The 21,170-nt window shown below is 36.0% G+C and overlaps 1 protein-coding gene across 1 annotated transcript in view; it reads left to right on the top strand.

The window, feature by feature from the left end:
• Positions 1-21,170, top strand: part of SEPTIN7 (septin 7) — a 115,685-nt gene that overhangs the window by 70,908 nt on the left and 23,607 nt on the right. Inside the window, exons 3-6 of the mRNA XM_087429516.1 lie at positions 8-114; positions 11,827-11,927; positions 13,058-13,192; positions 18,906-19,023. Of these exons, the coding sequence (XP_087285642.1) occupies positions 8-114; positions 11,827-11,927; positions 13,058-13,192; positions 18,906-19,023 (461 nt within the window). The remainder of the gene's footprint in view (positions 1-7; positions 115-11,826; positions 11,928-13,057; positions 13,193-18,905; positions 19,024-21,170) is intronic.

The raw sequence follows: 21,170 nt of genomic DNA on the forward strand, positions 1-21,170 counted from the left end.
CTTTTAGGTGAATCTGGACTGGGAAAGTCAACATTAATCAACTCATTATTCCTCACAGATTTGTATTCTCCAGAGTATCCAGGTCCTTCCCATAGAATAAAAAAGACTGTACAGGTATGTGTATTAGTATTGTTAATAAGTTGGAGTAATGTTAACATGCACAAAACACATGCTGTAACTTATTATGCTTCCCTAGAGGTAGGTTTCAAATTTGGCTTAGCCAGTGATGTAAAGTGGTAAACGTGGTTGTTGATTTAATAAGAGAGAGAGAAGTGCAGTTAATTAGAGGAATTATCTTTATTAGAACCTTCTAAATTTGTCCTGAGGACCCTCCTACAGGATGTAGTAAGTAATACCCCTAGAGTTACTCTGTCCAATATAGTAACTACTTGCCATGTGTGGCTATTTAAGTTTGAATGAGTTAAAAGTTAATAAAATTAAAAATTCAGTTTCTCAGTTGCACCAATTCATATTTTAAGTGCTCAATAGCCGTATGTGGCAAGTGGCTACCATTTGGAGCTACCATTCCACCATTGCAGAAAGTTCTGTTGAACAGTGTGGAGAAAACATGATTTGCAGAAAAGCCATTATTATTTAAATACAATGTTCTCTATTAGTAGCATAATACCACTTGATAGTTGAATGGCAATAGGAATTTGTTAAGGCTCTCAAGCTGTGTATAGTCTAATGTAGTACTTTTCAGTCTTTAATGTGCATTCTGATCACCTGGGGAGCTTGTTAAATTAGGTTTCTCTTCTAGTAGGTCTGAGGTGGGTTGAAATTCTGCATTTCTAATGAAATTCCAGGTGATGCCAATTCTGCTGGCCCGTAGACCACACTTCATATAGCACAGATCTAGACTCTAGATCTACACTGTCCAGTACAGTAGCTGGTAGCCACATGTGGCTGTTGAGCTCTTAAAAAATGTGGGTAGTCCAAATTAAGATGTTATACATGTATAAAATACACCCTAGATTTTGAAGACTTAGTATGTAAAAAAGAATGTAAAGTATCTCGACTTAGTATGTAAAAAAGAATGTAAAGTATCTCGACTTAGTATGTAAAAAAGAATGTAAAGTATCTCGTTAATAACTTTTTATGTTAATTACATTTTTCAGTAATAATAGTTTGGTAATATTCGGTTAAATAAAATACATTAATTTCATCTGTTTTGTTACTACTTTTTAAAGTGGCTACTGAAAAATTTAAAATTACTAATATGGCTCACATTTCATTTTTGTTGGGCAGCACTGCTCTAAGCTGTTGATTGAAAAAATTGGTGGATTGATGCAACAATACACAGCACGTAAGCAGAGAGGGAGGGAGTGACTAGTTCTGGCTGGAGCAGGCTTTACTGAGGTAGTGATGCTAGAGCTGGATTTGAAGACTTGGTAGTGATAATCCCAGTGCACAAGATGGAAGGACAGTCTGGAAATTCTGGGAAGAAACTCACATATATCAAATTGCAAGATGCAGTTTAGTAATTGGACCCTTACGAAGTAATTCTGTGAAGTAAATCTTTTATTTCTCCTTCTTAAAGTTTTTCTCTATTTTAGGAATTTTTTTTGTATCCCTCATAGATCTTGAGATTTCAAATTACCTGCGAAAATATGTTCTTGAAACTTGGTACATAATACATTGCTTATTTATTTTGTGATATTGGATATTTTAACCCTAAGCAAGAAGATAAACTTTTAACTTTCTTAATTTAGGTATTTAAATTCAAGATCAGTAAACTAGGGATGTGGAAATGTTAAAGGAACCCCACAGTGTAGATTCTTAAGTTCAGGAATATTTAGTGTAAAATATCTATGAGAGCTTAATGATCATGTACCTACCAGTAGTGTTCTTGATGATTAGTGCTGGTGAGGAGCCCTCTTTGTGGTTCTAGCACAAGCATAATTCCAGGCCTATGTTAGTAATAACACAACAGTTAGTCATCAACATCTTCCAGGTACTATTACAAGCACTTTAGTTACATTAACTTATTTAATTCTTACAACAACTTTATGAGGTAAGTTGTATTATTATCCCCATTTTACAAATGTGGAAATTGAGGCATGGAGGTGGTGATATGCCTGAGATCATGTAGTTAGAGTGACAGAATTAGGATATGAATCTAAGCAGTCTGGTTTAGTCGGTATTCTATCAAGCTATACTATCTCTACTGTAGATACGTAATAAACACTAGTTTAATAGATTAACCAGTTCTTAATAGGTGGATTAGCTTTTCTTTATTACATCTCCCCCTTTTTAACAACGCTTGGTCCAGCAAATGATCAGTTTTCTTTTGGTTTATTTCACCTTTTTCTTTAAAAATCTGACATAGGGAGATAGATTTCCCAATTAGGCACTTTAGACAAAATGATGACACAACGATTTGATCAGTGAAGTCATCTCTTCATCATAGTTATGTAATATATGAAAGTAGTTAAAATAACAGAAAATGCCTCTATTGAGTCCATAAGGCTGGTCCATCTGATGCTAGCTAATAAGGGATACTTAAAGAGAAGTGGTTTTTTGTTTCACTTTTTAAATTTCAGAGGTACACACATGATGTTTGCTGTTGCTTATTAGGTTTGAATTTGCAAGCTGGACTCGGGATGGTATTGACTTCCCTTTAAATACTAGGCTTGAAATTACGGTAAACTACTGCTGGGTGGGTGATGAAAGCCAATTAACTCATGAAAGTTTTGTACCTTATTATGTTTTATTTTACTTTGTTTAATAAAGACGAAAGAACAATATTTCTAGCTGTCTTGATTCACCCATGCAGTGATTTTTGCTAGTGTCTGAACAGATGGACGTATCGGCACTTGCAGTCTCAGGAATTCAACACATAGAAATCTAGTTTGACATACGTACTTTGCAACAAAGTGTTTGCTCAGACAATGAGAGATTGCTTGTAATGTAGTTATAACTGTGCTTATTCTGTCATAGTACACATATTGCAAAAAGTATGTTAAATAGGATTTGTATCAAATTGTGGTCAGTGATTCTCTATATTGTGAGACTTAATATTTTGCCTTTTAATTTTATCTTCTTAATTCTATACAGTGAGCATGCTTTTATAATTTTTAAAAATGCCTTTCAGAAAAGAAAATATAATACCAAAAGAGAAAAAGTAGCTATGGGGACTATGAATCATGTTAAGAATTAGTTCTAGGTTGGTTCAACAAAACCTATCCCCTTAAAGTCCTTATGCCAAAAATAAATTTGCCAAACAAATCAACAAATTTATCAAAAATATTGATAGACCATATGGTACTGTCTATCCTAAACCAGCTGCTCTCCCTGCAGGTTTCCCCATCTCTCTGAGTGACAACTCTACCTTTCTAGTTGCTCAGGCCAAAAAACTTGGAGTCACCCTTAACTCCTTTCTTCTTCTCTAATTCTACATGCAGTCCATCTACAAGTCCCATTACATCTATTTTCACAATATATCTGGAATCCTACCACTTCTCTCCAATTCCCTAGTGCCGCTCATATGCTGGGTCCTGGGTTCCATCATCTCTCTTCCTGGATTATTACAGTAGCCTCCTAACTTGCCTCCCTGATTTGATCCTTGACCACCACTCCAGTATTTTTAACAAAGCAGTGAGAGTCTACTTTTACAGTGTAAATCAGACCATATTGCATCTCTGCTCAAAACTCTTCAGTGGCTTCCTGTCTCACTCAGAGCAAGGCCAGAGTTCCTATAATATCTAAGAGACCCTATGAGATTTGCCCTCAACCCCCCCCCCTTCAACCGATTTTCTACGCTTTTCCACTTTTGGCTTATTCTGCTCTGGCCAAACCAACCTTGCCATTCTTTGAACAGGTTAATCTTACTTTCACCTCAGAGCCCTTCCACTTCTTCTTGCTCTGCCTGCGATGTTTTTCTCTGGGATATCTTCACGGCTTGCTTCCTAATTTTCATCAGTACTCTGCTTAAAAGTTGCTGTCTCAATGAGGCCTTCCCTGACCACCCTGTAAACTCCTTCTGGTACCTACCCCTGGCTCCAAATGTGTAAGCTTTATGAGGATAGGGACTTCATTTTATTCACTGCTGTAAACTCGGTCCTAGAACTGGCTCTGTTATACATTAGCACCCAATACTTGTTGAATGATTGAAAAAAACGATTTAAAAAATTTGTGAGGATTATGTGTTTAGTTGGGATATTTTTAAATTTGAGGATCTTTGAAGTTTTGTTAATCTTTTTCTTTTGGTTTGTGAAGTCCTGTAAATCACTATTGTAGATTAAGTGGAATAATTTTAAATTTGAGAATTGTTGAAGTTTTAAATTCGAGGATCTTTTTTGAAGTTGGTTGATTATTTTCATTTTTGTCTTGAGCAGCATTTTTTAAATTTAATTTTTAGGGGCTGGCCCGGTGGCACAAGTGGTTAAGTGCGTGTGCCCTGCTGCGGCAGCCCGGGGTTCGCTGGTTCGGATCCCGGGCGCGTACTGACGCACTGCTTGTTAAGCCCTGCTGTGGTGGCGTCCCATATAAAGTAGAGGAAGATGGGGACAGATGTTAGCCCAGGGCCAGTCTTCCTCAGCAAAAAAGAGGAGGATTGGCATCGGATGTTAGCTCAGGGCTGGTCTTCCTCACCAAAAAAAAAATAATAATAATAATTTTTAATTGATGTGTAGCTTGTATACTAAAAGGAACAAGTTTAAGCATAGAGCTTTATGAATTTTTGTAGATGTAGTTTTATATCCAGGTAACTACTACCTTGATTAAGATATAGTACATTTCTGTCACCCCAGAAGGCTTCCTTATGCATCGATGCTCTCACTCAGTATTACATCCACCCCCAAATATAAACACCTTTCTGACTTCTATCGTCATAGATTAATTTTGCCTGTTTTTGAACTTCATTTAGATATACTCTTTATGTCTGATTTCTTTCACCTAAGATTATGTCGGGGGTATTTGTTGGTATTGTGTAGCTGTAGTTCTTTTTCATTACTGTATAATATTCTGTTATATGAATATATCACAGCATAGCCCTTCTGTTGTAGATAAGCGTTTGGGTTTTTAGTTTTTGACTAATATGAATATTCTTATACATATCTCTTGGTGGACATAGGCACTTATTTCTGTTGTGTGTGTGTGAGCACACACGTTTGAATGTGTGCATGAAGGTATTTCATTGTTTTAGTTTAGTTTCTTTGATTTCTTGCAAGATTGAACATATCTTTTATATTCATTAACTGTTCAGATTTCATTGAAGTGCTTTGACCACCTTAATATTTCTTATCTTTTCCTCCTTGATTTGGAGGAGTTGTTTATCTAGATAATAGTCCCTAACGTTTCAGACATTGCAGATAATTTCTCCTGGGCTAGCATCTGTTCAAGATGATGGGAGAGGCTCTCAATTTGTTAGAATTCTTTTTACATTGGCTTATCTCTAAAATAATCCTGTATAAACTCCCTTTACCTTCTTTTGAGCTAACACCTCAAAAGTGTCCTCTTCTATTGTGACTATCTTTCTGACTTTCCCCTTTTTTGAAAACAAAGGAGTAATTAGGGCTGAGAATATCTTTAGTAAGATTTTTAAGACAAACGCCTGTGTAGCACTATTAAATCTCCCTTTTTTACCAAAAATAAGACCTATAACATCTGAGAACTGGATTGATCCTGAGTAGAATCCCAGAGAAGTCCTCTTTCCTGACTGTACCATGGGGGTATTCTTTGATATTACTGTAAACAAGTTGAGGATCATTTAAACTCTTTTCCCACTTACCCAAGAAAGACATGTTCCGAGTCATTCAATGTAGTTAGAGAATAGAATGTAATTTCCTTTTACAGTTGGCTGGCTCTTTACCAAGCCTGGTAATCTGGCAGATGATCTGCTCTTGGAAGCTCATGAATTCTCTCAGTGGAGAGTGGTCAGAAGTATTACATCTCAGCCCAGACATATTAGACTAGGAGAAACATACAATCCTCAGTTTCAAAAGGCAAATGTCTGTTAATTTCCCTGACCTGAAGGCTTTCTGGACCTTTCCAACTGTCAAAAAAAAGGAAGAAGAAAAGAAAAATCCTGTGATGTGGCCAGACAGGGAGTGAAACTTTAATAAACACCACGATCTCCTTATCTCCTCCCTGAGCATTATTTATTTACAAGAGACTTGTGTCTTAAAGAAGAAATTCCTTCACATTCACAGTCTTGGAAGGAAAGAGAAGCTGTCTATACTGAACAGAGACATAGTTCTTAGCTTCCTGTATATCAGTGGTTCTGATTTGAGTGAAAATTTCAGTATTAGATAGAAGTCCTTTGAAATTAGTTCCTGACCTCCTCTCTGGGGCCTCGGGACCCTTAGCTGTGCAGTTCCAAATGTGAACTGAAACTCTAGTCTTGGAGTTCTTTATACCAGTGGTTCTCAAACTTGAGTGTGCATCACGCTTGGAAGTCTTGCTAAAACAGATTGCTGAGTCTCCCTCTGCAGAGTTTGCTATTTAGTAGGTTTGAGCCAGGGCCCAAAGAATTTGCATTTCTAGTAAGTTCTCAGACTATGCAGCTGCTAGTCTGTGTACTACACTTTGAGAACCATTGCTCTGTAGTGTTTCTGGTCTGCTGCAGACTGGTTTCATCCTGTCTTTGTGGGAAGAAGGTAAGAGAGGGAAGTGTTTTTCCTTAGTTCTTTGAGAATATTTCAAATTGAATGAAATAGCACGTTACTTCTGTTTTCTTTCATATATATTTTTTCCAATGACCAAAATGATAGAAAAAAATTGAACACTTCATGTTCCAATCTTAAATATAGATCCTCAGATTAACAAAATTTTTAAGAAAAATATTACATACAATGTTGTATGTTAGCAAACTTTATAATTTTGTTATATTTGAAAAATTTTAAATTATATATCGTGTCAGTGAAATTTTGCCAACCATCTCTTAGGGAAAGACTGAACTTTATTCTAAGTCCATGTCAGTTTCTTTTGTGAAATGGCTGTTAGGTTTTTTTTTAAGTTCTTAGTTGGTAGCCTTATGCTGGTTCCTTTAAAACTTTTTTCTTGGATTATGAAATCCTACAAATCACTATTGTAGATTAAATGGGTACAAAAATTTTGGAGGTGAGAAAACGTGAAAGCAATGAATCCTATCCTTAGGATAACTTGTTACAGATTCCTTAAAACATTTTTATAGAGCCTGGTTAGGAAACTCTCCTCGTGATGTTGGTCCAATTTTGATAGTTTTTTGAACCAGTCCTTCACAGAACAGACATTTGAAAGCTTGTCTTATACCAGGTTTAGGGATACAGTGATGATGGATACAGTCAAAATTCTCAAGGATCTCACAATCAAGTGAAGGCTATAGCAAACAATTATGATTTAGTGAGAAAGATACTGCTATAAGGTGCTATAGAGGTGACATCGGCAAGGTAGACTTTAGTGAAGTAGTAAGAATGGAGGGCAAGATGGCAGTGGGTTGAGAATTGAGTGCTAAGTGAGTCAGCGAAGATGGGATAGTTATGAAGGAAGGGATGAGAGGGAATACCCAGAGGTTGAGTGTTGGGGACTAAGAGAGTAGTTTGGTTTTTATTTCCAGAAAAGATCTGAGAATGTTTATATCCTATGGGAAATCAGTTTCTAAGAGATGAGAGGTTGAAGATAAGAGGGGAAGTAGTCTAAATAGTTGTCAAGATGACTGTAAAATGGAAAGTGATCAGATCCATGGCATAGATTAAGAGATTAGTGTTAGGAAGAAAGGGATCTGTCTATTCCACTGAACAGAAGGGAAGACTCAGTGTTGCTTCAGACAAATTGAGGATGCTCTCGTCTTCAAGTAGAGATGAGGCACTTTGTTGAGCGTGGTGGCAGAGATAGTAGGGAGAGCTTGGGAAATGGGAGATGCGTGAGACTAAGGAGCACGTAAAAGGATTATCAGACAGCAAGGAAATTCCTGTTAAGATTGAAGTTTATGAATTTTATGGAACAGAAAGGAATCTGAGCTAGCAAGGAAAATAAAGGGATTTGGAGAAAATGAAAGGGAGAGGGGACTTAAGATCTCAGTGTAAGGAGACAGGGGATTGAGGTGTGGTGGTTCAGAGAGTAGAAGACAGAATTAGAACTTTTGGATCATCTTTCTTCTCAATAAACTATCTGGATATTGAGATAGTTACCTAGATATAAGAATACATTTACAAAAATATCAAATAAGTTTTCTGGGTCTTGATGAGAAGAAAGTAGTCTTTAGGCATAACTGTTCTGTTATTGGTCATTGCCTCTTTTAGTTTCTTGTGGAACATAATGAAGTATTTAAGATGGTGTTTGTCTTTTGAGCCATTAACTAATCAAAATAGATAGTTTTTGTGTTTGGGCTAGGTAGAGTATCTCAGGTTGTTCAAGTCTCTGCAGAGCTTTGGCTGTAATGCCACCTCCCTAGCAAGTGTCAGTAGAGATCAGCGCTTGACAGAAATTTTAACCCTCTCCTCAAAATTTAATATAGTTAAATAAGTAACACTTTTTATTTACTTTAACAAATAGCTCTTAAACATTAGGTTAGAAAAGTTAAGTGTATTTAACAGTCATTTGAAAATGAAAGAAATGAAGCTGTAGAAACATCGAAGGTTTGACTTTTTTCTCAGATTGAAAAACCGAACAATATTAGAAAAAAAGAGTGCCTTGGATTTCTATAATCTAGGAATCCAAAAGAGGCCTCAATAAATTAGTTATACATAAACAGTATAATGGGCTTTAGTTTTATTTTTCAGAGAGAAGCAGAGTTGAAAATGCCCTTCATTCATTCCTTCAGTATTAAATTATGCATTTAATCTTGGAGAACTCTGAGTGATGCCATAAAATATGCTGATGTGACCTGCTTAAGTAAAGTGCATGGGAAAGTGGCCATTTGGAATACATTTGTTAAGAAAAGTTTGAAATTCCTGGACTTGAACTAATTTGTTTTCCATGGATCCCATGAGGATACTTGCAAAACCAGATGATAGGATACAGTTGGATCCTGTGAATGGCACTACTTTACAGTTATGTTTTCTGGATCTCTTCCATATGTTGCTGTCGTCTTTGTATTTGACCATGTATGGATACATAGAATTTCATAGGCCAGAGAAGAAAAGAAGCTTTATAAACAGACTCTTTAAAGTATATAAGATACAGATCTTCATTTTTCTTATCATGTCAATAAACATTTAAGTTGTTAAACTGATTTAAAAAAAACAAGCAAACAAAGATCTTAAAATTTAAGCTGTTACGATGTGTGATTAGTATACAACCTGTTACTGAGGGTAGAAATGGGCTTTGTTTAGTAATACAAGAACCAGAAATGGTTTGGGAGTAAAATCGTGAGATACTTCATGTAGAAAAATTATATTTTTCCATCAGTTTCTGATATACAATACTACGTCCTTTAAGAGAATTACTCAGTAAAGGGATGGTATTACTTTGTATATATTTTCTGCTTCAGAAATATATGGCAGTTCCTGTAAATGAATGACCTGTTTTTATGAAAGAGATGGAGGCAAATTCAAGATATATTGAGGTTTTAGATTTGACCATATGGTCCTTTTTTTTCCCCTTATTGAGATATAATTGGTATATAACCAGACTGTACTTTGACTAGAGGACCATCGGATATATAAAATGTGAACTTCTTATGCCATATGAGATAATAGCACTTAAATTTTTTTAGTTTTGATAATCTAACACCAATGAGTCTGATTATTTCCTCAGTTATTTTGCCTCCCTAATATTATTAGAGTAACCTGCTATCTGACAAGCTGTTTTATCTTAGCTATGTGGTGTGAAACAGTGGTCTCCCAAGCAGTGTGCATCCATTGTTGATACTGAAGATGAACAGAAAATATTAGAACCCTTAACTGATGTTTACTTTTTTAATCTACAGAGAAATTAATACTTAACTAATATTTAATTTTCAGATTGCCAATCATATATATTTGGTAGATCATATGTGCTTATATTTGGGATGTTCAAAATTTTCACTGATAGTTTACACCAAGATCAAAGCAGTCTGAAGACCATTGGACTAAAAGATAAGACCTTTGCCTCTTATTTGTCTAAAAGATTAGAAGCTCCTCCATGGACATGCATGTTCAAATCTCAGGCAGTGTTTTCAGTTTTTGTTTTTGTGTGAGGAAGATCAGCCCGGAGCTAACATCCATGTCAATCCTCCTCTTTTTGCTGAGGAAGCCTGGCCCTGGGCTAACATCTGTGCCTATCTTCTTCCACTTTATATGGGACACCGCCAGAGCATGGCCTGACAAGTGGTGCACTGGTGCGTGCCCAGGATCCGAACCCAGGCCTCCAGCAGCGGAGCGCGCACACTTAACAGCCACACCATGGGGCCGGCCCAGTGTTTTCAGTTTTAACAAGTTTCTTTTGTGATAATATTCTTTTAACAAAATAACTTTTGACTGCTTATAGACTTGCACTGTCCAATTCAGTGGTCACTAAGGCAAATGTGTGTGTAAGTTCGCATTAATTCAAATGAAATGAAATTAAACCTTCAGCTCCTCAGTTGCGCTTGTCACATTTCAAGGGCTAGGTAGGCACGTTGGCAAGCAGCTACCATATTGGACAGTGCAGATATAGAACATTTCCATCATCCCAGAAAGTTCTATTGGTCAGTGCTTCTGCAGACTTTCTTGCTCAGCAATTTTGGTCTCAGCTCATCGGTCTCTTCATGCATCAGCTAGCATCTGTAAGAAAATGCCAAAAGGCAGTGGAAGGACATCATCATATCTGTAGTCTCGAAAGGAACACCAAACTTTTTCTACCCAGAAATTGGTCACTTTTCCTTTCCAAACTGTTAATCAACATAAATAGTTGAAGTTGCTTTTCACATGTCTGTGGTTACATTTTCCCCTTAAGTCTGTTAGTACTTAATTTGTACCATTTTATGCCACTTAACACTCAAAATTTGAGTATAGTTCTTGCCTGTTAAATTACCTACTATCAGCATACCTGGACCCTCTAGTCTTAGTAAGCACTTGATTTAAATGTACATTGAATGAAAGCCTGGGGGAATTATTCCTCTTTTCTCTTTAAATCAGTGTTTGCTTTATCTAGCAGCAGCATATGCCCAAGAATAGTGATTTTTATGTTCTGATACAGAGCTTGGGGTTACAGAAAATCTTAGATGTAGGAGTCCTATTGTTTGAGTCCAATACCCTTTCTCAAATAGAACATTTTTACAAATTCTAAAGATACCTGAAGATTTTAATCCGAGTTAGTAGGGTTTTACCCTACCAGAATACATTTTTTTCAATGCCTGGACCTTTGCTGATTGCTTTGACCTAAATTTGCAGTATCACATTTGAGAAGAGAATTGGATTTTAGCCATAACATAAACACAAGTGTAAATAATTACTGCCATGCTGAGAAAGATTTGGGAATAGTAGTAAGTTCATTTGAGTAATTGGTTTGGGCCAAACTAGATGGAGATAGTCCAGGAAAACATTTACTGTAAATGATAGATTAGATGTACTTGTCTGATTAATCACATTTGATCTCTATGAATTACTGAATCATTCAAGCACATTGTTTATTTGTATTACTAGATGTGCATTTAGGTTATATAAGTATTATATGGCTTCAGTGACATTACTGTTTTATCAGTTTCCTTCTTTATACCAGCTATGAACCATAAACCCACTATTTACATATGTACTTTTCTTTCAAGTAACCAGGACTTCTAATTTCCACAGTAATTGATTCTAAAGAAAATGTAGAGTGGGCAGATTTAGTTTGCAAAAAGCTTCCTGGTTGATTTTGATTAAAGCTCATCTCTCTACCTCTTACCTTGTAGGAAACCACAGGTGTCATGTATGGTATTAATATCTGCACCAATGACTCTTACAGGTGGAACAATCCAAAGTTTTAATCAAAGAAGGTGGTGTTCAGTTGCTGCTCACAATAGTTGATACCCCAGGATTTGGAGATGCAGTGGATAATAGTAATTGGTAAGAAGGGTTTGTCATCACTGCTTTCCTTTAGATTTGGGGTACAGGGGTGGTTAGACTTTTTCTGCTTAACATTTTAAAACTTTTCATCTTAGCAAAGGTCACTGAATCTTAAGTGATATGACTTGGATTCATATACCAACTTTGCCACTTATTTGACAATGCTGCTTAACTTCTTTGAACTAATTTCCTTTTCTGTAAAATGAAGATAATACCTATCATAGAATTATTTTGAAGACAACTTTTTCTAAAGCAACATAGATACCAGAATTCTCATTATTATAAGAAATTTAAAACTTTTCATTCTCTGCTATAATTTTATCCATTTATATACATTATTTTCTATCACATCCTAATTTAAACCTGATTTTAGACCTTGAGTTTTTCCATAAGACATAAGTGAAGAAGCTATCCATGACATTCTAGTTGGAAATAATATCTTAGTATCTTATAAACAATATTTTAATTTTTCTTTGAGTTCCACATTGTTTTGTTTTGTGAGGAAGGCCAGCCCTGAGCTAACATCCATGCCAATCCTCCTCTTTTTGCTGTGGAAGACTGGCCCTGAGCTAACATCCATGCCCGTTTTCCTCTACTTTATTTGGGACGCCACCATAGCATGGCCTGACAAGCGGTGCGTCAGTGCGTGCCCTGGATGCGTACCCCAGGCAGCCAGCAGTGGAGCGCACGCTCTTAACCGCTGTGCCATGGGGCTGGCCCCTCCACATTGTTTTTGAAGTAAATTTCTGTCAACTTTTAAAACACCTAAGTTCATCATGAGGTTTTTGTATTGTTTAATCTTTTCATTTGAAATGTAAAACTCTTTGGGTATAATTTTTCATATTGATATACTTTTCAATGCAAATACTATGATGATAATTTAGTTGTGTTTTGACTCTAAACGATTTTCTTTCATTTGGAAAGTTGAGAAATAATGAATCAAGATTTATTCAACATAATTTATACCTCTTTTTGAATCAGTATATGTAGAATAATTTGAGATGTCTTCCACTGGTTAGATTGGTTTTGCCTATTTAAAAATATTAATTATTGTCCTTTAACAGAGTCATCAGTTGTATGTTCATATGTAGAATTACAACTTAATTATTTTATTTATCTGCCTTTTATAGCTGGCAGCCTGTTATCGACTACATTGATAGTAAATTTGAGGACTACCTAAATGCAGAATCTCGAGTGAACAGACGTCAGATGCCTGATAACAGGGTGCAGTGTTGTTTGTACTTCATTGCACCTTCAGGACACGGGTCAGTACCTTGAAGCTTCCGATAACCTTTTTTGTTTATTATTATTCAACTTTGGGTGCATATTTTAGTAATCCTGATATCTATGGAGTACATTTAACTATACCAGCTGTAAAGTCCCAAATTCCATATAAAAATGGCTTATAGAAAATCTTTTTAAGTCCTAGATAAACTATGATTTTACTTAGTTTCTCATGCATAAGGCTTTTACCTGCTTCATGGAAAGGAGCAGTGTTTCCATCATGGTTTGATGTCTCAGTGTGGCTAATTTAGCTTTCTTTTTGACTACTTTGCCACTACTTGAACCATCAGATAAGGAGAAACAGCCATAACAGTTAGCTTAGACATATTCTAAGAAACTCCAAAGATGTTATTTACTATAGATCTGATAGATAAGGTTACAAAAAAACTTAAGTACGCAAGTTCTCATGTACCATTTCCTTCTTCACTAAATCTATTTGGCTTCTGTTTCAACTTAGCTGTCACAGTCACATTGTTTAAGTATCATATCATGAATACTAACCTTCTACTTACTAGGAGTTAAGATCTAAGTATCTAGACATTTATCTGATCTGATTATTCTGTTAGTACAGCCAGCCCGTACTCCCTTTTTTGTTGTTTGTACTTCTGTCATTTTGAGTAGATATATGTGTCATTGTCAACTGCAGATGTTTATAATTACTCTTCACTCTTTTTCTTTGGATAAATGACTCAGCATAACTCAGCTACCTGATGATTGTAACTCTACCATCTCTCCAACAAATGGACTTTTATATAGCATCAGAATGAATAACATTAAGTCTTCTAAAACTGAAATTACTGGTGTAAACTGGTTCCTTCCTAAGGATACCTTTCTCTTTTATTTTCTGCTTCTTTCTCCACCTTTTTCCTAGAGTCTAGTGCCCATTATCACTGTCTTGGTTGAGCAGAAAGCCTTAATTATGTAGTTTACCGTTTTTGCACTGTCAAGTTGTAGCAGTACAAATATTTCTTCTTTTATTTCTAATATTCTACCATGTTCTCAGAAGTTTACATATTTAAAGCACAAAATTGGCTCATCTACTTAAAAGCCTCGAAAAAAGTAATCTCAAAACTACAACACACTGTATATAGCCTTTTATGAGTACTTATTAGCTTCTCCCCTTAATTTTTTTTTTTTTTTTTTATTTCATCGTTCTGGTTTAACTTGTTAGGGCTTTTTTCCTGGAAGCCAACAGAGTAAAATCTTAATCTGCAGTTAAGTCAATAGAAATTTGTCAGTTTATATCCAGCTTTATTATTTTAGATATTTTGGACTCTCTCCAAGATTTGGTAATTCTCATGAAGTCACATTCTCCCTATCCCCCGAGGGAAAATCTATTTCCTAAAATTGCATGGGAAATAAGATTTTTTTTTTTTTTTTTTTAAGGACAAATTTTTGATGTGATTCAAATGATATGTAGTGGCTTTGGGCCATTTCTTGTTTGTCACAAGGGATGGGAGTTCAAAATTTTTATTTCCTTTGTATAAAAATGTGCCTTTGAATAGTTTCTCAGCTTAACTATTTTTAGAAATGGAACAGTGTTTTTGCCCATTGGTATATTCTACTATGGATTAAGTGAAAGAATATGGCACTAAATTTTACGTAGAGAGTTCCAAATCCCCTACTTACTGCAGGCTGAAATTCCAGGCAGTCTAATAGATGAATCAAGGCCTTTCTATCTTATCTGGGTAGTCCTTGAATTCCCTTTTTAGAGGGATCCTGTTTTTGGAGTAATTATAAATTGGTCCAACTGTATTTTCAGTGCTCCCCACCTCACCCCATTAAGTGTCATCACTGAACACAGGGCTGATTTATGATTTCAGCTACTGTTGCTCTATTTTCTTTGTTTAGTGGTTGGTAATTGCTATTAAAATTAAAAACTGACTTGAAACTTGAATTTTAAACTGGTGTTTTTACCCTGCTGAATATTGATTGCCACTTAAAAAAATCAATGTCACGGAGTGAGTTTTATATGGAAAGTTTTTTTCTCTTAGAAATACATATGTATTATAAATATTTGTTATTTGCCCTTTAGTGATTTTATTTATTTTGCTATAGATTTTGAGGATGAATAGCCTTTTCCCTCTAATGTGGGTTTATCTTCTAGAAATTCTATAAAGGACTTTCCATTGTTTAAAAACAACATTTAAAAACTAAGTTTGTTGGAAAAGATGACCTGAAATAAAACTAAATGGACAGAGGAAAAATTTCAACCTGAATGTATTCTACCTGTGAACTAAATGTTTTCTCCTGTTGACATTTTGTAAGCTTCTGAAATTTGTATTCTAATTTAAAAGGGCAGAAGGGTTTTATCGGGTCTTTCTATAAAGGTTTTACCTTTTTTTCTAAAGTTTACTTTTTAAACTGATTTAAATGTTCTTCAGTCTTGTCGTTTTATATTTAAGAAGTTGACTTTCCCAATTTCACTTTTAAAGTGTCTTTCTAAGTTGATATAATATAATAAATATTCAGCAAGTTATTGTTGAATTGTTGGGTTTTTATTTTAATATTTTATATTAAATGCTCTTAAGATTTATTAAAATTTTAGATTAACTGAATTCTTTTTTGTCTGGTTTAGTGAGGTGGTGGTGGTGCTAATTTAAATTTGTCATGACTATAATCTGGAAAGTGAACCATAAAAATTTACATATTTGAGATTGGTTGAATGAGCCACGGCTTTTATATTTGGTGTTGTTTGTAATGACTGATGAAGGAAAACTTAAATTTTTTCAAAGATGGACAGGTTCTTTCAGTCAACACTAGTGAGGTAAGGGCTCTGTTTACAGATAATATAGAGTTATTCCAGCCACACAGGCTTTTCTGTAGTCTTTATTCTCTGAATACCAATATCAAATTCCAAAGGATTCAAGATAAGGAGAATTAGAAGAAGAGGTAGCTATCTTAATTCTCCATATCCCTGCTCCTTACCCCTCCCTATCTTTCTGCCAGTGTTACTACCACAAAGAGGTATGGTATTACTTGTTAGTAAAAAGGAATATTTCATTAGTCTCTGGGCTCCAATCCCCTCAACTTTATATGTAAACTAGAGTACTTTAAGAGAACCCTAACAAGGGCTTTCTCTTTATTTTAAAATATTAGTCAATAAAATTCGTAACAAAATTAGACCTTTATGCCATTTTTATCAGTTTTATAAAAGTTAAGCCTAGAATGATATTCCTATGCAAAATATTCCCATTATCTTCATTTATTTTTGTGGTATATTAATGTTTAGTCTACAGTATATTCTAGATGTGAGGAATTTCTTTGGTTTTCATTTAGAGTTATTCAAGGACATAAGGAAAATCACAGCAGCTTACTTTTTTGATCAACAGATATTTGGACACCTTCTCAGGTGTTGACATCGTCCTAGGTGTTGGAGATATAGATGAATGAAAGCCCTTGCTTTTGAGGATCTTCTAGTGAGAAGATGGGAAAAATACACAAGTAGGCAGTTTCTATACAGAAGATTGTGTTGTAACCTCTTAGAGAGATGCCTAGTCTTAGATTAGAAAAGGATTCCCAGAGGAAATGAGAATTGTAAGCCAAGTCCTAAAGGATAAAGAGGAATTAGGCAGGCCAAATTGAAGGAGGGTGGGAGTGGAGCATGTTCCAGGCAGAGGCAGTAACCTATGGCCAGAGGTCAAAGTATGGTGCTTTCAAGAAATTGTGAGAAATTCAAAAAGGCTGGAACTTCGGAAGTAGGAGGTGGCAAAAGATGCTAAGGGATGCTAAGAGATGACACCTGGAGAGGCTGTCGTCTTCACAGGCTTTGTAGGCCACACTAGCTAAGGAATCTGGCCTTTAGTAAGATTTTCAGTCAGGAAATGACTCAATCAGATTTGCATTTTAGAAAGACCATTCTGACTGCAGTGTGCATGGTTTGGAGGGAAACCAGATAGGTTCTTATAATTATCCTTAGCAAAGGTCTTGGTAGCCTGAACCAAAGTAATGGAAATGGAGATAAATATATAAATAGATTTATTTGTTCAGCAGGTCCTGTTGAATCTTTGGAAGTGAGAATTAGAGGAGGGAGGAATCCTGGGTTTCAGCCTTGAATAATTGGGTGGATTGTAGTGCCATTCACTGAGATAGAAAGCACAGAATGGGAGGAAAAATTTGGGGGTTCAGATGAGCTTTTGATTTTGAGGAGCCAAAATGGGATGTCCAAGTAGGATTTCCACTGGATGAACACAAGTCTGGAATATAAGAGTGAGATCTGGGCCAGGTGTGAAGATTTGGGAGTCCTTGACCCATAGAGGATAATAGAAGTCATTGTAGTTGATGATAAGCATACAAAATGTAGAGTAAGAAGAGAAGAGGGCCTAGTAGAGAATTCTGAGGAACATACGTCTTAAGGGACTAGCTTACAAAAAGGATCCTGAGAAGTACCCTAAGGGAACAGCTTGTGAGGGATTGAGGCCAAATGCTGCATAAGGGGCAAATTAAAAAGTAATGATAAACACCACAGTATTTATGAGTTAGCTGCTGCTAATTGTAATATAATTAGCAGCATGGAAGTATTTGGTGACCTTGAAGGTATAGTGGCAAAGTGGAGGCAGCAGCCAGGTTGTTGTAGGTAAAAGAGATGATGAAAAAGATTCTTTTTTGAGCCTCTTGTCTGAGAAATATAGTTGGTAGCAAGAACTGAGTGGTCAGCCCTGGTGGGCTAGTGGTTAAGATTTCGGGGCTCTCACCAGCGCAGCCTGGTTCGTTTCCTGGTCAGGGAACCACACCACACATGTGTCGGTTGTCATACTGTGGTAGCTGTGTGTTGCTGTGATGCTGAAAGCTATGCCACCAGTATTTCAAATACCAGCAGGGTCACCCATGGTGGACAGGTTTTAGCAGAGCTTCCAGACTAAGACAGACTAGGAAGAAGGCCCTGGCCACCCACTTCTGAAAAAATTGGCCATGAAAACCCAGCAGAGCCTTGTCTTATATAGTGCCAGAAAGTGAGAGGATGGTGCAGAAAGACTGCACAGGGTTCCACTCCGCTGTACACAGGGTTGCTAGGAGTCGGAATCCACTCAGTGGCACTAACAAAAGCAAGAACTGAATGTGGGGTTCAAAGAGGACTACCATTTTTTTTTTTTTTTTTTTTTTTGTGAGGAGATAAGCCCTGTGCTAACATCTGCCAGTCCTCCTCTTTTTTTTGCTGAGGAAGACTGGCCCTGGGCTAACATCCGTGCCCATCTTCCTCCACTTTATACGGGATGCCGCCACAGCATGGCTTGCCAAGCAGTACGTCGGTGCGCGCCCGGGATCCGAACCAGCGAACCCTGGGCCGCCTCAGCGGAGCGCGCACACCTAACTGCTTGTGCCGCCGGGCTGGCCCCAGGACTACCATTTTTCATTTAAAAACAAAACAAAGATTTCCCAAATTTTGAGTAGTAAATGTAAGGAAGGCTATTCTAGGAAAGGCTATTAGGAGCCTTTCTGGTTTGTCTAATTCCTCTTTAGGGCAAAAACCTATGACCTGGGTGTTCAAGGGCAGGAGTCAAAGCCTTCTTAGCCAGTCCAATGCTTCTTGAAGTCCTGTTCTACCTAACTATTGCTGGCCCAATACATCTTATCTTCAGAGAGTGTTTCTGATAAGTAAAGTAGTTGCAGTGTGTTTAATTTAGCATTAGGGATATAAAGAATCTGTTCTCCCAAACTGATCAATTCAGTCATATTAAATATTATGTATTTCAGACTTAAACCATTGGATATTGAGTTTATGAAACGTTTGCATGAAAAAGTGAATATCATCCCACTTATTGCCAAAGCAGACACACTCACACCAGAGGAGTGCCAACAGTTTAAAAAACAGGTGAGGAGAAAGAGCTTGAACTCTTGGGTTTCTCATACCATTCGTGTAATTTGCAGTTTTTCATATTTTCAGTATAATGTGTTACAATGCGTTTCTCATCCTACTTTACTATATGGTCGTTTATACTGTCTTGAAAATAATCTTCTGCCTAATATCTTGTCTTTTCTCCTCAAAGCTCTTATCCATTATCATAGAGCCCTTGTCCTTTGTCAATGTAAATAAGGCTGTTTTAGATGTTTCTGTATAGCTTCTACCACCACCCCTCCCCATAACCTTTAAAATTATTTTCTTAGACTCAATTTCCAAGAAGAGGATTACCTTTTGAAAGGGTATGATTATGTTATGGTTCTTTTTTTCCCTCCCATTTTGTCATGATGCTTTCCCAATAAAACCATCAAATTTCTTCTGTAATGGGTATATTTGTTTCAGTGCCTTGCCAGCGTTGTCATTTTTATTTTTAAAACTTTTTTTGGAATAAAGTGGTACCTGATCATTTCTTTAACTTTTAATTTAATTTTCCAGAAAGGCTGAACACTTTTTAAAGCAGGGATTTATTTTTTCCTCATTGTTCTGTTTGGTTTGTTATATATTACATTTAGTGAAATGTAGGGTCAGTTTCTGGAACTATTCTCCTATTCCAGTAGCCTATTTTTTATTTTAGGCCAATGTTATGTTTTTTAAGCTGCAGCTACTTTGTATAATATTTAAAAATACATCTTAAATTATCTCTTACTGTCCCTTGTAGTCCCCTTTGTAACAAGATACACCTTTTTCAATATGAATTTTAGGATACCTTAAACCTATTACTAAACAAAAACCTGTTGAAATTTGCTTTGAAATTGTGTTAAATCCATATAAGTTTTGAGAATGTTTTTTGTACATAATTTTTATTATATTTGATATTTCTATCAGGAGTATATATTTCTCTATTTATTTTACATTTATTCACTCCCAAATGTGCTGTTCCTAAGTTCAAATATGAATCATATAATACATGTCTCCCATTCTATCTTGATTTGTGTGTGTCTTGATTTGGAATTGTACTAAGAACTTAGAGATTAAAAAGATGAATAAGCAGTGATCTCTACTTCCATGTCAGTCTCATTGTAGTAGTTGTACAGTTTTCTTTTCTATATGCTTAAAAAAGTGGTTCTTAACGAGGGGTGCCTGTCAGAATCATCTAGAGAACTTTTTCAAAATGAGTTACCGGACATTATCCCTACCAGTTGATTCTGTAGATTATGATGGGGCTTTGGCATTGTTATTTTGAAGATGCTCACTAATGCCCTTTTAATATACAACCTCTGACTAAGAACCACTGCTCTTAGAGTTAGTTAGCCACTAGTGTTTCCTTTTTACTTCTATTCATTATGTGACACCTCATCGTTTAGTCTCATGTTTTTTCTTATGTAATTACATACCCCAATTGTAAAAGATGTGTGGTCCTGTTTTTCTCAGTGGCAGTTTTACTTCTACCTAGTATAGTAACCATGTAACACATTTTGTTTAGGGTCCGTTTACTGCTGCTGGTGACCCCTGCGGTGAGAATAGTGGTGAAACCAGTACAGGCAGGGAACTAGTTCTAGGTATATTAGCAGTCAGTTTGTTGTGAGTTTGAATAGGGTAGGTAGTTGAAGGTTATTTGGATGTCTGTGTTCTGTTTAGAGTTTGGAGTGATTTTGGATACGATAATTTGAACTAGGTCACTTCTCATGTTTAATACGCTGTCTTTCTTTTTTCTGCATTCTCCTTATTAACTCTTTAGCTTCTTAATTTCCAGGGCATGTTTTCTCTCTGTGTGCTTGCCTGATCTTTAATCTTTGCTCCTTGATTTGTGAGTACGCACATATACATGCAAGGATATTTTCTGATCAGTGTGCAAATTTTTCTCCTGGATCTGGATACTGTACTTAGTTTTATTTACCTTTGCCAAATTCTACGAAAAATTTTAGGTGAGTTTAAGCTCTGTTGATTCAGCTGAATAAAACAGTTGGTGAGAGTTATATCTAAAGAAAGAATCTCAGTAATTGTAAATAAATAACCTAAAGCCATTATAGTACAAATCAACTAGAGAAAGCCCTTTCTGGAATCTTTCATCATTTTTAGAACTCTTTTGGTATTATGACCATACGACTTGAACACTTCTG

The sequence above is a fragment of the Ceratotherium simum genome, chromosome 1 (genome assembly GCF_057802395.1).
Source record: "Ceratotherium simum simum isolate JZ-2026a chromosome 1, ASM5780239v1, whole genome shotgun sequence".
Lineage (NCBI taxonomy): Eukaryota > Metazoa > Chordata > Mammalia > Perissodactyla > Rhinocerotidae > Ceratotherium > Ceratotherium simum.